The 18,100-nt window shown below is 38.9% G+C and overlaps 1 protein-coding gene across 1 annotated transcript in view; it reads right to left on the bottom strand.

Annotated features, from left to right (window-relative positions):
* Positions 1-493: 493 nt before the first annotated feature.
* The window catches only part of MMRN1 (multimerin 1), a 40,297-nt gene continuing 22,690 nt past the window's right edge, over positions 494-18,100 (bottom strand). The window contains exons 5-8 of the mRNA XM_050974104.1: positions 15,202-15,375; positions 8,704-10,683; positions 2,884-3,030; positions 494-1,723 (exon numbers count right to left, since the gene is read on the bottom strand). Of these exons, the coding sequence (XP_050830061.1) occupies positions 1,302-1,723; positions 2,884-3,030; positions 8,704-10,683; positions 15,202-15,375 (2,723 nt within the window). The 3' untranslated portion in view covers positions 494-1,301. The remainder of the gene's footprint in view (positions 1,724-2,883; positions 3,031-8,703; positions 10,684-15,201; positions 15,376-18,100) is intronic.

The following is an 18,100-nucleotide window of genomic DNA, read 5'->3' as shown; positions in this document are numbered from 1 at the left end:
AGGTATGTTAATTAAGTAATACTAAGAAGAGAGTTGACGATGCCCATGTGTTTTCAAGAAAAGTTCCTAGTGGTGGGAAACAAAATAATTCAGGAAGCACCAACACATTCTGTGCTTCAATAGATTGGCATAGATCATAGAGAGATTTTTTTCAGCTTTTAAGAAAAGGGAGTGAGACAAACACAGAAACACAGAAAAACCTGGTCAAATATCATTAACAAAGGCAATATTCAGACACAAACCTTGCCAGTCACACCAGGGAATAGGATATCAAGAAACTGAAGCACCCTGGGACTTCGGAAAGAACAAGAATAAAAACCAGAGGGTTTGTTTTTTCAGGCAGTCAGGCATCAATTAAAAATATTTCTTTATTGGATTGATGCTTGAAAAAGTCACATGCAGACTGAAGTCAATTTCATCTTGTTGCACAAGTTAGTGAATATAATGCAGAAACAAAGGATATCATAGATTTATAAAACGCCAACTCAGAAAATACTTTGGTTATATAATTTAATCTTGTGTACTTTATAGGTCAAATGCTAAAATCTGTGTGAAGACAATATAACAATATTTACTTAACACATAGCACCCAAGCAAAATCCAGCTGTGGTTTAAATATTTCAAGCAGCAGAGAGAATCCACCAAATCCATTATTGTGTTTATCCTGTGACTAATTTAAATGCTAAAAATACCTTATTTCTAATCTGAATGTATTCCTCTTGGGATTTCTTGCTGCCAGATACAAAAAACATGGTTTATCATCATACTGGTTACATAAAAAATCATGAATCAATGAAATACTGCCATATCAAAGTAGGCAGTGAATAATGGTAGGCAAAATGAAAAAGAAATTTTTTTTTCCAAACAGAATATATACACGTGATTATCAATTGATACAATGAGCTATGTAGTAATCCAGCCTCTGAGCCATCAAAATCTATCCATCACTTTTGATTTGCAGTCAGGGTGTAAAGGAGTGATCCAACTGAGCTTTCTCTTGAGAAGTGATTCTCAGCAATCTCGTGTAAGCATGTCTGTGCAATGGATCAGCAGAACAGCATCAGATTTGTGCTTCCCAGTCACATTAATATGAGGAAGATGCTTTGTTTTCCCCCATCTCCAGCCTATGGACTCCTTGGGGTTGTGCACATGGCTACAACCAAAGAACATATTGGAGGATCGACACCAGAAAAGCCATTACATGGGAAGTTTCCTGCCTTAAAGAAGCAAAGAATTTAAATGCAAAGCTAAATTCACCTGCAGGTTGCTTCATCTGACTACCAGCTCACTCTTAGGACCGATTAGGTACGATACAACAAGTAACCACTGAATGTAGTTACAGGTGGATACTTGGCTGGTATAGAGCCAGTTGCCAGTCTGAGCCAGACTTCCTGACCGTAATTTAACTCCAATAATGCATTTCCAGTAATTACTCTGTCAGTGTACTTGCTGTTATTAATATTTTCAGCCTGAAAGGTGAGTTTGTCTATTCCATCAATGACCAGATAGCCAGAGGCACGTGGGCTGAATGATTCAATGGTATATTCAAAAACATAGACCCCTAGGTATGGAACATGGAACTTCCCAGTTGCTGGGGCAAACGAGGCACCGTAGTTGACATCCAGATTGTTAAATCTGATGGGTCCTGGAGTTGTCATTCCATATGTATGGGAAGCAAAAAAAGCCACCATAGGTGCATATCTGTATGATCCTTTTGAAAAATCTGGAAAGGAATACAGAAAAATTTTAAGTTGATAAAAGTTTTAAGATGTTACATAGTTGAAAGGCAATTCGGACCCGCAAGAAGAACAAATGCAGATTTTCTGATGTCACGTCATCCTGTGGATGACAGAATTTGAGCAACGGAAACACAGTATTCCTGCACAAACACATCTTTTTATAGTATATTAAAAGTAATTTTCTTCATAATTAGTGCTAAATGTATCCACCAGAGAAAAATTTAGCAACAGCAAGGGAACTTTATGTTTGTCTATACTATGTTACCATTAAGGGACCTTTCCACCTTACACTTCCTCCTAGTTTTCCCACTCCAGGATCTCTTTCATTGCTCCTGTGAGCGAGCTGAAGCCAAGAATTTTGGCACAAATCTTAGACAAACAGTGAGGAGGTTTAGCATTCATCATGTTAAATGAGGGGATAAAAGTATATGAGCTTCAAGCTGAGCCTGTACGCTATCTCTTCAAGCTGAGCCTGTACACTATCGTTCCTGCTTCTGTACAAATAATTTCATTCACTATTCATATGCTGTCATGAGTAAAAATCAGCCAAATGATGGGTGAAAGATACATAAAATTCACATTACATGTGGCCTGGGTGTAAATTATTTATTGTATTTATTATGCTGAATAAGCATAATTTTCACTTTTTTTTTTTCTTCTGGAATCTTTCAAGGGGCTGCATCCTTTGCTGACGAAAGCCAGAGGCAGGCCTAAAATGACTCCTTGAGGGCACAGTCCTACACATTTTGGTAGCTGTTGGTATTTATAGAACATTTATGGCTGCTTATTGAAGATAGTATTTCCCAGTGGTGTGATTTTACCTTCCCCTTCAAAATCCATGACATTGTGTTCAAATACATATACTGCTCAGCCTCCCACTCTGCACATTTCATCAGGGAGCTTTCCAGCTATTATCTCAGGTCCCAAACCAATTTAATCCCATCATCTGGTCATATTAAGAAAAGAGATCACGAGTCACCCGTGGGGATTGATGTCTTCAGCACCAAAACACAGGACTCTGCTGCTTGAGTTGCCACTCATTAAAGTGAAACGTGAGACCTCTGCCCAGCAAATGCTCTGTAATTAGGCCCTGGGGTAGAGGCCTGCACTGATCCTGTATTGCACTGCTAAATTCTGTACTTGCCAACACTCAGGGAATCGTCCTGCACCAGCTTCACACTACAGTTGACTCCTCCAAAGGGGTGGCGACAGGCGCAGACAAAACTCGGTCTGTCATTGACACAGGTTCCTCCATTCTGGCATGGGGAGCTGGCACACGCTGAAAACTGCCCTGGGAAAGAGAGGAACAAACCCAACAGCCTCAGCTGTAATGCCACAGCAGGGACACTTCCCAAGTATCCAGTGTTTTGGAAAGGCTCCTTGTCAACTCACCATTTCTGCTGAAGTTCTCTGAGAAGGCAAACTCACTTCCTGTCCAGCCTCCCTTTCTACCTGAACACAGCATACATGCAGCTATCCTCCAAAATATTCCAGATTACCTGTAAATTCTGAGCTCTGCTGCTCTCAGAGGGTCAGGCACAAGCAGTAAGAAAGAAGAACCTCCAAAGAAGTTAGATCAGGCTGCACTTTCTGGGCTGAGACATCTTATCCTTGCGTGTACCAGAGGAGATTTTGTACTGCTGCTGTACAGGCTGGACTGCCTTGTCTATGACATTTTTCACCCAGGCACGTGACAAACAATGCAGGAGAGCCAGACTCCTGGGGATCAAAAGTCCTAAATGCTATCCCAGCCACTTCAAGTACTTGTCCATAAGACCCTAATTCCACTACATCTATCAGAGTTGTTGTAGAAGTTTTGGACTGCAAGCAAGAAAAATTTTACCAAACAGGTGGCTTTGCAGAAGGTCCTTGCCTCTGTTGCCAATTACATATGAGCTGGCCAAGTTCAACTCAGCCTATACAGAGAAATCTGTCAGACCAATGCTGCTGAGCTCTGAGACAGTAATTACTGAATGTAATTGAATAATGTGTTCTCATAGCAGTGCTTTGGGGGGAGAAAATTCAGGTCACATTAAAAAAATAAATATTGCAATGAAAAGTTCTGAACACAAACCCAAACCACACATTTTTGCTTTCTCTTGGTCTGGTCAAATAAAAGTCAGATATTTTACAAAACAACCCTTTTCTTTGCCAGGAACTACCAGCAGAACTCTGGAGAGAGAACTCCACACAGTCCTGTTATAGTAAATCTAGGTTGGTAGGTCAGAACTGAAAAAGTCTTGCATAAAAACATCTAGTTATTGCCAGGAAAATGCTGACCTGGATTTCACATAGATATTTCAGTCATTCCAGTGTTATCTTCATTTTCCCAACCACGTATTTCACAGACTGCTGCATTAAGGCAAACTGTTTCTGGGTGATATTTTAGTTCAGTGAGCAGAATGCTGAGGCACATTGTACAGTGACACTTGAATTTGCTCTGATATAGCTTATGAATTTATAAACACAACAGTCATTCTTTTCACAGAAAATAATGTCTAGTCTGGAATGCCTGAAATAAAGCAATTTAGGACTGCCATGACTGGGGTCACAGCACAGGCAACTGGACATGAGAAAATAATGGTTTGCTTCTCAGATAATCGGTTGCTACATCCTTCATTGAAGTTATTTTTCACTCACATTCACCAACCACCCACAACATTTCACTGATATTTTCCAAGCACCCCCATATTTACCAAGTGTCAAAGGAAAGCAGAAAAGGAAGGAAAACAGCTGATTGTGCTGACTGTATCATACTCCCCAAATAAAAAAGCTTCCTGTAAGAACACAGCAGTCTCTCTGCTAATTGGCCTCCACTTATCATAATCAAGAAGTAAACCCAAGAAACAGGAAGTGATAAAAGGAAATGATAATGAGATTGAGACATTTTGGAAGTCTGCTGTGGGGTGATTCTGCCCAAACTTAACCCTGGATTTAATTCAAATTCAGACATAGCTCTATCTGCATGAAATTAACCCTCCCTGTGAAACACTGCTTAACAGCAACTGGGAACCTCCTCCATTTGCTAGAATAGGAGAAGCTGTGTGGGGTTTGAGTCAAATTAGGATTTTCAGAGCAAGAGGCAAATTCTGCAGCTCTCCACTGTGCCAATAATCTCCATGTAACTATGCTACAATGGCATCTTTCTGCTGTCATTTCCTCTGCCCAGTATTTTCTCTTTTCTTGTTGAAGAGTGTCTTGAGATGCTATGTCTGAATTATCTCCTTGGGGTAAAGATTCCAGAGGGTATCATTAGGAACAGATCTCCTACTAAAACAAATATTTTATTGTTGATTAATGTTTCACAACTTGGTAGTGTAGATGAGTAAAAGAGAGAGACTATAAATTAAAGGCTTAAATTGTCACTATTACTAGCAGAGAACATAATGTAGTTGCTAATTATACTTGGTATGGTAGTAATGAGAAGAGCCAGGTAATGCTCTGTTTTGCTACTCTTTGAGAAGGCAGACAGCCAGAAGCTCTTTTGGGAAATAGACTGCCAATATTGTGCAAACAAATCTCAAACAAATAATGAAGCTCTCTCAGTATCTACCAGGGGTTTTTTAGAAGCAAAACAAATGTTTAGCAATTTAACGGTCTCCTTATGGAAAAGACTGACTCCAGTAGTTCAGCCTGGAAATTCTTCTGACCAGGAGGTAACCTAAAAACATATTCTCCGTATTTAGTTATCAGTACCTGCTTCTCAGGAAGCCCCAGGAGACTGGAAGAGCCTGGGTATCTCCCAAATCACCCTGCTCACACAGGGTCAAACTGCTTGCCAGCCCATAGTTATTAATCACCCTGTTTTAGCACCCTCAGGCTGACAGAGGGCAAAAAGCAAGGAGGAGAGGGCTGTGCCCTCCTGTTTGGGTGGGGCAGAGAATCAGGGCCAATCTGAACTGCTTGGACTCTAGCAACTCTGTTTCTCTGTTGAGCAGAGGGATCTAATAACTCCTGTGGGATGATTTTAGGCTCACCAAATTAAAAACAACACAACAGCTTCATCAACCCATTAGTCTAAAGAGGAAATATGCAAATTTGAAGTGTCTGTCACCCAGATGAACTGGAATAACCATCTAATTTGTGCAATTAAAACACAAGATGGAAAACATTGAATAGGTTAATATTTCACTTGAAATGAAGGCTTGAACAATAAAGCAACAATGGAAGCTTGCTTTTCTGTTAGGAGTTAGAAATCTTGTGAAAACAAAATCAGAAATAAGACATAAAGAAAGTGAGAATGAATTGAAATTACCTCTTGAAATTACAGGTGCACTGTTTTAAATGCATAAATATAACACACCTTGACTCCAGTTATTCATGTTGATGGGAGGGTGGCATAATCTGAATAAAGAAAAACCCACAACCAATACAAGACATGCAACAAGAGAGCACACTCACATTTGGAAAGCACAGCAGCCTCTATATTCCCAAGAGAGCAGCACTAATAGAACAGGAAAATGGGATGTGAGCTAAACTGCCCTGACACTGCATCACTCATTTCTGCAGGAGAACAGTGCATTGGAAAGTAGGACCAGTCACAGCCCAAACCCACGACTAATTAACAGTTACTGTGTGTGTATATGTATATTAAAAATATATGTATTAATGTTGTCATCTCCTTTTAGATACTGAAGCTGTCTTAAGATAATCACTTTTTAATGCATCCTGGCTTGCTGTTACAGTCAGTGTCAGGTGAAGTGTTGGTGCTTTCATCCCTCATACATGTATTGCAGCCTCTACTTGACAGAGAACTTTTCTTAAGTTTATTCCACAATATGGGAAGTCTGCAAAGCTTCATGTCCCTGCATATGCAAAGCAAATCACATTGTTTTCTTCTGATTTCAACTAATTACTTTAGAAAGTATTACCTCAGGGTCAAATCTTGAACAGATTACAGCCAGTTAAACCCTAATCTGTTAGAGTAGGTTCAAATATTGAACATATTTGAGTCAATGAAAATTGTCATTCACCTCTCTCAAGAATTATTTTTTTTTTTTTTAGTTTGAAAAAGGCAATCTAAGATTAAATACATTTTATAATTAGCCAATTAGGCCTTAGAATTTCTTCTAGAAATTTTAGTAAAGGCAGCACAAATGTCTGGTAGTCTCCTAGAACTTGTGAGAAAAAGCTTTCACAGAGAAGTAAAATCCAGCCCGGCAGAAGATTGATACTTGCTAATTAGGGTAATGGTCTTGCTTCTTTAACTTACAGATATGCAATGTATGGCTTTGCTAGGCATGAAATTTGTTAAGTACAACATCTCATTACCAATGGAAAAGTCAGCATAAACATTGGTATGTATAAACCTCATCTAAAAATAAGGCTTCTCCACAGCTGCAAAGAACTGCACTTTCTGCAAGTGAGCATATATCCAATGCTATCAAACAAGTTGTTTGTTAAAATTGAGTATAAATAATAAATGGGAAAGACAATAATCCATCAAAATGGAGAGAAAGCCAGAGCATGTGGCACCTTCCCATGCTCCAGGCAGGTAGCACTAGCGATACTTTCCAACAGAGTACATGGTGTGGGAAGGCTCAAAGGCATCTCTTATTTTCTCTTAATTTCAATTTTGAAAAAGGATTTTGAATTTTCATCCTGTACAGTGTCAGTAACATAAACCAAAAAGGACTTGAGGATGAATTGCAATTTTGAATAGCAAAATATTCAAATTACTTTGTGCATTTTTAAGTGTGATTGCCTCCTATGGTAGCTGTGTCCCCTCTCTAACTGGAAAGTTAACCAAGGACTGACATCCTTCATTGGGGATGACTTTCATCAGCAACCAAGCTACTCATGGGATTATAGCTTTAAGAAGGATGCTTTCCATTGATCATTGAGAAATGCTGTCCCTAGGATGGGAAGAGATGAAGAATTCAAGTGGACAGGAAGGAGAAAATCATGGAAAGCGAAAAGGAAATTGCCCATGGCCTTAGGACATGAAAAAGAGCAATAGCTCTTACTACCTCTACATCTGCTTGCAATAGGGAGCATGTATTGGTTTAGAAATGTTCTTAAGTTTAGGAGCATGTTACAGAAAATATTCAGGTCTGGATCTTCAAGAATATCTGGACATGACTCTGTTATTAAGAAACCTTAATTTTAATGTGAATTAGAATCATATGAGTATTTTGAGTCACTCATCCACTCTTCATTTTCTGTACTGTGCCAGAAGTTTTATTTCCATAAAACATTATCTTGTGCTTGTGATTTTCACTCAAGTATGATTGCAGAAGTCACAACTCAAGAGTCTGTACTTCTGTCACTTCATTCATAACTCATTTCACATGATGGCATTTGAATTTAAGTTCAGAAGCAGATCACACTCAAAATTTTCTTTTTAAGAATGGCAGCTCCTGCTTAGCTGAGCTGCTCTCCAGGTGGACTGGAGCCAAATTTACTTGATTGGCTGGATTCTTTCTTTTTCAGGAACACACTGCTGTAACTATAACTGCACATCTCAATGAAGTCCTGAAGAAGCCAGAAAAAGCCTCATTACAGTCATTTTTGTTCACTTGCTTCTGGTTTTTGATACCCATCATCCCTACTGACACTGCAAAGTACTGATGCAACTCCATATTTCTCTCCCAGCCTGCATATATCCTTTTCTACTGAAATTGCTAATTGAGATGCAGGCATAAAATTCTGGTTCTTCAGGTTTTTTCTAAACTGTCAATAACTTTTCAAAGGACAGGTTCTCAGCTGAGTGTATGTGCATGTCTATGTATCTTAAACTGATCAGATGGGAACCCATTAAGGAAAAGTTAGATTGAGTGCAAAAGTTCATAAGCAAAACAAATTATATTGTAAGCAAGAGGCTAATCTCAGGATCCTCTGAAACACTCTTCACAGCAATCTTTAGACTTTTTATTTACTCTCAGTCAAGTTCTGCCACTCAGTTCATCACAATGCTTACATAATCTTTATAAAACATACCTGGATTTTTAGGAAAATGCATTACCTGGATCTATTGCATTATCCGTGTTTCTCTGGCTTCGGCTTGCCAGGCTCATGGTGGCATTTCCTGCCACTTTTTTTGCTGGAGAGGGTTTTTTTATAACCAGTTTTGGCTGCTTCTGAAGTTTGGTGATATTGTTCATTGCATTTACCATGGATATGTCAACATGCTGGGTTAAATTTGTCAGAATAGTTCCTGCTTTTACTTCAAGCACCGATTCAACGAGCTCCTTGAGGCCTCTCTGAAGCAGGGGGATATCTGGCTGAGCCAATTTAATTAGCACAGGTATGCTTGCATTCACTTTCTGGATGCTCTTGTTGGTTTCCTGGCACAGCCCCCAGGCCTCATGAGCAGTCTTGTTCACGAGTGGAATGATGTTTGAGAAACGGATGGACTTGGCTTCCAGGGCCTTGATCCTGGAACTGAGTGCCTGGAGCTGAAGTGAGACCACCTGTTCTTTCTCTGTTGAGGCAGCTTTGGTGTTTTTTAGTGAGACACAGTTGCTTGCCAAAAACTTGGAAATTTTTGACTCTACATTCAGAAGGCGAACCTCATGGTCCTTTGAACCTTCCACAGAGTCAACCAGCTTTTCTTCCAGGCGGCTGATATCTTGTTGCTGCTTGTCCACTTTTGATGACATATCATTTAAAATATAGAAAACTCTACTGACATTGGGGAGGATACTTTTGTCAGACTCCTTTTCGGGAAGATCAGAAAGAGATGGTGCTACCTGTGAAGTAATTTTGTATCTCTTGTTATAAAGCAGTGACTGGAGGGATTCATTCAACTGTTGGAACTGGGGAATAAAAGCCAGGAGGCTGTCCAGTTCCTCAGCTCTGCCACAGCAAACTTCAGTCTCATTTCTTAGAGCAGGTAGCATGTCTTTCAGTACATAATTATCTTGAATAGAATCAATAGCACTGTTTACTACTATCATGGTCTTGTTTAATCCATCTTCTATTTCCATGGAGCATTCATTAACACGACTCTCAAACAGTTCCTGATAAGCCTGAGATTCATTTTTAAGTCCTTCCTGAGTTTTGTCAAGTTCCTTTATTGCAGAACTCATTCCTTCAATGACAACAGTGAGGTTATCAAGTTTCTCTTTCAATTCTTTAGCTTGGATTTGTTGCTCATACTCTGAAGTTAGACTAAAAGGTACCCCTTGCTCAATCAAGGGCTGCAGGATCTCCATATCATAGCACAAGTCATTAATTTGCTCATTCATTCTGTCCATCTTATTGCCCAATGGAAGGAACACATCAGAGAGACTCTTGTTTAGAACAACCACACTCTCTTGGACTGCTGCCAGCTGTGCTTGGAAATCTGTCCTGCTCTCTGACAACATGTCATCACAGACCCCCAGAACAGAGTCCCTCTGAATTTCCAGTGCAACACTGAGATTGTTGATCTTGCTCTCTTGCACTCTTAAGTCATCATAGATGTCCAGCACCATCATGCCTTGTCTCTTTACTTTCTCATGCAGTGTGATCATGTACTCTGTAACATTGTACTCCGTGACTTGATCTGCTGGGGGCAAGCTTTGTCTTGAAGACTGTTCAGCTGATAACAGTTGTTCATGAGCATCTCTCATTTCAGAGAGGGTCTTATTTAAAGATTCATAATAAATTACACTTCTTGACTGTTGGTGCTCCAAGCTAATTTCCAAGGACTTCTGCTTTTCTTGTAAAGCTTTCACAGGCTTCTCACAAGTGAGGGCCATTTCCTCTCTCATCTGCACCATATGACTCTTCAGTTCCAGAATGTCAAGCTCTGTAGGCCCACTATCTTTCTCCTGAGCAAATTTATTTTGGGTTTCATTCAGATGCTTGACTAGTTCTTTCGTATTTTCAAGGTCCCCTGACATGCTAGACATTGTCTTGAAAATTTGAGCCATGCTCTCTTGCATTTCACCTTGAAATACTTGAAAGTATTCTCTGACAATGTCTTTGATTAAGTCATTGATACTTCTGGATTTGAGACCTTTGGGGAAAAGGAGAAATATGGAAACAATCAAATCAACTGTGTTAATAACATCTAAGTTTTTCCCACAATGTGAGCAAACACAGCGCTTCACAGAGGTGAAACACACATCCCTGCCCCAATTTACCCACACAGAGAGTAAAATGTATAGTTGAAGAATGCAGAGGATATTTACAGTTTATATACAGCTACGGTGTTTGAGGATTCGTCCCTGTTTCTACTGAAATCAGTGGGACTTTTGTTAGTATTTTGAAAGGACAAACGCAAACTCTACATGTAGTACCAGCATTGACCTCTCACCTAAGCTGTTTCTGAGCACTAAAGGTAGAGATATGTGTACTTTTGTGGCTTGCTCATAAAACATGATGTGTCCTTTCTCTACTAGGAAAGTAAGGCAAAAAAAATCTGCTTTACAAGATTATGATCAGGAAATGAAAGCAGAGATTATTGCCTTCCCACTGTATTGTATGTGCTAGGTGATGATACAACACACTATTGTGAGACAGAATCAAAATTTTAAAAATAGCCTTATTGAATAGCTAAATTTAGTAACACAACAACTGCTGCAAGATGCAGGCATTTTAAAGGTAGAAACTTTCAGTCTTGCACACAACTCCTTAAATAGCTCCTAGGAATTCTGATCCTGAAAAGTACTAGGCAGAAGTGAATGTGTGAATTCTGCCCCAGTGAACAACATGAGAATATGTTCCCCATATAGCCTTAGAGAGGTCAAGACAGGTATAAAAGACTTCTGCATATTTCAAACAATTAGAGCAGTAATTCTGCTCTGGTGTGAGAATAGAAGGAATTGTATTAATTTATTCTTCAAAGGTAGCTCCTCTGTCCAACTGAAACACTGAAGCATTTTTTGCACAAATTTCATAGACCCTATGAACATTTACAGCGAGACTCTGATATAATGATTAAACTCTTCAACCTCAACAATGCCTCAATGACCACAGTTCTCTGACTAAAACTGTACTGATAAAGGCAGAAATTATCTGTTCCCTCTTCCATTTTATTCTGAATTAATTCTAGAGCCTGGAATTTATTTCTTCATCTCTAAAACACCAAAGCATGTCTTCAAAACTTATTCGAAGGTACATTCTCAACAAGTGCAGTAAAACATCAAGAAATCAGACCCAAGTTTGCTGGCCCAGGCAAGAACCACATCAGAAATCTAGCATGAAGTTTCCTAAGAATTAAACTCCATTATTGTCATCTGAGGTCCCAAATGTCCCAGCAATTTTACATTAAGTCTAACAAACAGCAGTGATAATATTGAGATTACCTTCATTATCTTCCTTTTAATTACCTAAAAAGCAAGTCAATGACTAGACAGATGCATGTACATGAATAGGCACATGTATGTCCCCACTGATATATCTGAGAATAAAGGTGTTCTGGCAGCTGAGAGGAAAAACCAAGATATGAACCAAGTTAAACTGACATGTAGAAAAAAACCATTCCAAGTGATGATTTGGTCAGGTTACTTACTGATGCTGAAAAGTGTTCTGTGCTCTAAGAGACACAACGAGCTGTGGAGAAAAATTTAATGGTTGTGGAAAGAACCAAGGTTACTCTAAACCTTCTGTGAGCAATCAATAAATTTGTTCATCCCAGCAACAAATCTTGATAACAGACCACTCATCTGTGAGAGGCATTCCAGAGGGTCTATACCAACCTTTTCTTTCTGTGTCAGCCATGAAGGTGCCAGCCTCACTCTCTGCTATTCCAGCTCCATGCAGTTGGATAGTGAGTGTAGTAGTATGGAGCTCAGCTCTGGTTTTCAGGAGTTCCCCTGACCAGGGGAGTGTTGAGCCTGCTAAACCAGACAGCTTTGGGTTTCTCTCAACCCTGCTTTTTGGCTAGGACAACTGGGTAGCTCAGAAGCAAAGCGCAGCAGGGGCTGTGGGAGCGCACTTGTCCCCACAAAGACCTGACCCAAACTCTGTGACAATTGGATATATTGTTAAGCTTGAGCAGCAAATACATGGGTGCACTCATGGATGTAACTCAATTTCTCTGTTGCTCATTTTGAAACAGAAAGGTCCAAACTACCTGTGAACGTTAAAGATCTCTTGCACTTTTTATGAGATTATAAATTTTAATTTTAGCTTCCTGGCTGAAAACCAAAGGGTGTAATTACTCTGTGTCAACATATACTCTCTTTGCAGTTTCAATTATTTGCAGAATAATGTGCAAAATAAATTTATGTACACAGGAGACTGAATTGAGGTTATATATGTGGCTTCAAATGACGTTTCTGACTTGTAAGGGATTAACACCCAATTACTGAGTTCATTTTGAAAGTAATGTACATTTTTATAATGAAGAGGAAAGGTGTATATTAAATATGGACTTAGAGGAGGAAGAAAATAATAGCAGGAAGTAAGGAGAGTTTTTTAAATTAAAAAGAGCACAAAGTTATTTTCCCTAACTAACAAATGGGAACAGCTTCCTGAATACTGAAAGCAATTTTTAAAATGCACAATAGGTTTCATTAACTAAACAGAGGAGCATATCAGTTACTACAGTGAGGGTTGCCCTTTATCAGCAGATGACATATTTGTGTCACTGAAGTCATAGATGAAACCAAGAATTAAAGACATTTTAAACTGTATTGAATTGTTTGACCTCATTCCTAACAAACCCTGATACAAAGCTGGGCAGAACATTAGAACTTCTGTGATAAGAAAAAAATGTGATGTATGGATGTGAGAAAAGGACCTGGCACCAGAGGAAGAAAATGGAAAAGTAGGTGAAGAAGTAAAAGGCCTGGATAGCATAAAGCAACTACAGACTTAACTGTGCTTTAAAAGCAGGTTGCTTTAGGATGGCAGTGGTACTGGGAAAGTTGTGGTTTGCTTCAGGAGAGATTCTAAGAGTAATTTTTAGCAAGGTAGAATGTCCAGTGCTACAGTGGATAGTATGGAAGATCCTTTCAGGTCCTGCTACTTTAGGATGCTGTTTTTGCATTTGAGTACAACGGACTGATATTTCCTGGACAGAAACTGCAGTTGCTATTTGTCATTGCACGTAGAAGCCACCATACACACTAACCTTTTCTCTCTCCTCTCCTTTCCTCATTCCTGCTGTTTAACTATGTAGAAGCCAAGAACAACCAGTGTTGGAATGCTCATAATTAGAGCCAAGGAATGTAGTTGATAGCATCTTTTTCATTGGCCTTATATCTCCCTGATTAGGAGATAGATTGAGAAGATAAATCAAAAAGAGGGATATCAGCTGGAGATTTTTTCTGAGCATATCGGTATAATATAAAACATTACAAGTAAAACCAATAAAGGCTTGAAGGGCATTTTCAAAGAAGGAGGGTTTTGGACAGCAGATTTTAATTAAGACTTAGACCCTGAAATAGAGATAGGGAGTGCAGAAGCAGAAACACAGGATGCTGAAAAACACCTCTTAGACTAGCATGAAAATGACAGCTAGAATGAGTGAAATAGAAAAAAAAAAAAAGAATGAGGAGAAAGCAGAAGGGAAATGGAAAATATTCAAAGACAGATTAAATGTGCATGCAAAGGTCAAGAATGCCATCTAGCAATATGTGGAGAGGTGAAAGCAGGTCACTGATCAAGAGATGGAATGAACTTGTATACAGGAGAGCTATCTAGCACATGGCAGGATCAGCTCAGGAGACAGAGGACTGAAAATACAAGAAATGGCACCCAGTTTGATAAATCTGAGGGAGATATAAAAACACTTATTGTTTGTTCAGTTTTATCTCAATGTAAGGAACTCCAGAACCTCCTATTTTAAATAGTAGAAAAGTCTCTGGATTTTTAAGTGTAAAATACGGTTTGGGGAATATTCCTGAAAAATTAGAAAAATACTGCACATTGAGGAAATGAAAGTTTCATCTTGAATCTGCTTGTTAAACAACACTTGCAGCTGGGTAACACACACATCTTGCTGCAAGATTCACAACAAACAGATGCACAATTCTGTTGGTGAGAAACTGCCCAAGCTCCTGATTTCTATCTGTGTCTTTCTCATATACTGAACATGAGTATAGATGTTTATCAAAGATAGCCTAATACAATCAGGGACAAATTATTCAGCAGAATGTTTGCAGTATTATAAACTCAACCACCACAGAATTCCTTATAGTTTGCCCTGTGTGTGTGAATTATGTATTAAAGAATATTAGACTTGGTAGCAAAACAAATACTACATCCTTCAGCAGCTGCCAGATAAACAAAAACAGACATAAGAATATTTGCAGATGGTCTAAGAAAACAAAAATGCCTTGACAGTGGCTTAAGCTGCCATGTAGATGACGAAGCACACAAGAATATAAATTTTTTGTCACTATGAAAGACTCTGTAGTGAATGTTGAAATAAACAAATCCCTCTCTTAATGAAATCTTAAAAATGAGTTTTCCCAACAAGTGTTGAGTAATATAATAGAACAGAACAGTCTATGAAGACTTTTAGCTTTTTTTTCCCCCGGCACTTCTAACAGGGTGAGTGATTACATTAATTTATTTTTCTTACCTTTTAGAAAAGACTGGAACTCTCTGCCCTTATTTTCATTGATTTTGCCTTCCAGAGAAGAAAGCAGCTTGCTCACATCATTCATGGCAGCAGCAATGCTGTCAACCTTCTTCTGTAGAAAAGTCAGTTTCATCTCCTGACTGCTGATCTTCTCGCTCATTTTTTGATGAAGTGCTTGGTCAGGAAACAAAATGAGAAAAAACCCCCAAAACAAGCATTGTTAAACATCATTTAGTGATTAAATAAAAGAAGGTATAATTGACTGAGAAACATTAGCTAAAAGTGGGGTGAAAATTTTCTGAATTTTCAGTTTTGAGTGAATCATCTTGATTTTTGTCATGTGTCATGTATTAGTGAGATTCAGCAGCACAGCAGTTACTAATTACTGAAGCATATGTATCCATTATAAAGTATTTATGATTCTCCAAGAGTAATCTGAATGGTTAGCTTATTTTAATCAACATAATGCCATTCTTCCTTTACCTAGCACCCTACAGGGTATTCAGTTAACTCTCATTTAGTCCATCTCCTCTAACACAATCACAAAAGCCTTCATTTTTACTTACCATTTATAACACAACTTCATGAATTTGCAAGGCTTGTGTCTGAAGGAATACATTATCTTTCCATTGTTAGGGTCAAAATAAAGACTCATTCAACACAGCAGCAAGGCAGAAAAACAACTAATAGATAAATTATTTTGGAAAAATGATTAGTCTATCATTCAAAATAGAAGATTAACCTACAAAGTCAAATTAGTTTTAAAACCCGTCCAAGCTGTTCTTGAAACTTGTAGTCTCCTCAGGAATAAAAAGGCCTAGATGGATGCTTTTAAGACAGGTAATAGTGAAGGATACCCTGATGTTGAAAATTAGGACTCCACATGACTTCAGCCAGCCATCTGAGTTTGACAGGTGATAGGTATCAAACTTAGCCTGGGATTTTCAGAAGATGCTGACAAAATTAGATGTTTGAATTCCTGTAAAAGCTAGAAAATGTCCTATGAAAATTCAGCCTATATTAGGAATATGATATATTATCCCAAATGATCTGGGCTATACTATGCCTTAATAAACTGCTATGGATGAGATTCTTTAGCATTGCATACGAATATTTATTAGTGCAAATCTACAGTGCTCCTATTGATCCCTTGTCACTTTTCATTATAGCACCAGTGTCTGTTCCTATGGCAGCAAATAGCTCTAATCAGAAATCCTCTCTAAGTACAGGGGTCCAAAGGCTCCAAAACCCCAAGTAAGTTATATGCAAAAGGGCATATTCTTCTGATGACTTGTATTCTTTAAAATTCTGGTATGTAAAGATAGGTACAGATGCAGATGAAGCAGGCCAACACACATGAGAATGCTCTCCTGTAGAGTCATGTTGCTTGTAAAGGCCATCATAGTAAGAGCCAGGAGAGTAAGGCTCTTTTAGGTTAGGATGTTAGGATCTCCAACTGTGTTCTCTGCCGAGGTATCTACTTACACAAGTACTAAATTGTTTCTGACTCAGCCACCTCGTTTAGACTCTGGCAATTCTTCTGACTGGCACTGCAAAGACATTGATAACCTTGGTTTTCATAATACAGCTTTGTGAGAGACAAACAGGTCTGGACACTTGTGCTTCTGGTTGAATTGTTAACTATGAGAAAGGGATCTGAATTCATTAGTAGCTCACACACAGTCACCCAAACTGATAACTAGCCTGCAAGGTGTAATGCTTTTTCTAGCTTGGTTTCTATCAGTTCCCCCTGAGGAAGTAAGAGAAGTGAGATGAACCTGAAAGTGAGGTTTTGTGCCTGGAAGTGGCACGGCTGCAAAGTGGGAGCTGGACGCAGAATTTGGCTTGTAGAGCCATAGCAGGTGCTCATGGAATGAGAGACCACAGCAGTCAGGCCTGGCCCCAGGCCATGTTTGCAGGGTTGACAGCCACCACAGGTATCTCTCTCCTTCTAGACTGACCCAATTTCATTTAAAAATAACTGAAAAGCAATTAACATGTGTGACATTGTTCACAGGGGTCCTAGAATGAGGGAAAAGATGAGAAAGTTGACTCCATGTTCAGAAGGCTTGGTTTATTATTTTATGATATATATTATGTTAAAACTCTACTAAAAGAACAGAAGAAAGGATTTCATCAGAAGGCTTAGCTAAGAATACAAAAGGAATGAATAACAAAGGTTTGTCTCTGACCGAGACAGTCTGGACATGTGGACTGAGATTGGCTATTAATTAGAAACAACCAGACGAGACCAATCACAGATCCACCTGTTGCATTCCACAGCAGCAGATAAGGATTGTTTACAGTTTGTTCCTGAGGCCTCTCAGCAACTCAGGAGGAAAAAATCCTAAGGAAAGGATTTTTCATAGAACGTGTCAGTGACAAACATGGAGGTTAGAGATTCCAATTTCAGATTTATTTCTCAGAGCATAATTCCTACTAAGAGAAGTGCCATGTCTCAGTGCTCTATTGATCAAGCTCACTTTTTCATAATGTCTGCTTTACTAAACATGCCCCTCCCTCCAGCCCTGAGAGACTTGGTTGCTCACTCAGTATCACCAAGGCACAAACGCCTAACTCCCTTTCAAAAATACTGCTCTAAATCTCCATGCCAGATTCCATCTTTCCCTCTCTTTTTCCTCCTGTCTATTAAGATCTAAAATAAAGCACATACATGCCTTTAAGCACATGCATGTGTAAAATCTCCATAAATCTCTGTAGCAATCTTAATTGTGACACCCTGTTCTCTCAGCGTGCATTACAGCCCACAAGAAGGTATTTAAAACTGCAAAACACAGACCTGAGAATACAACCTGACTTACTTATTTGCTTCAGGAGAATGTTTCTGGATATAGGCCAGTAGGTGAGTGACAACAACATTACAGCGTGAAACAGACAA

This window comes from Serinus canaria, chromosome 4 (assembly GCF_022539315.1).
Source record: "Serinus canaria isolate serCan28SL12 chromosome 4, serCan2020, whole genome shotgun sequence".
In the NCBI taxonomy this organism is placed as follows: Eukaryota; Metazoa; Chordata; class Aves; order Passeriformes; family Fringillidae; genus Serinus; species Serinus canaria.
The sequence above is the reverse complement of the archived record's forward strand: the minus strand, read 5'-3'. Positions and strand labels throughout refer to the sequence as shown.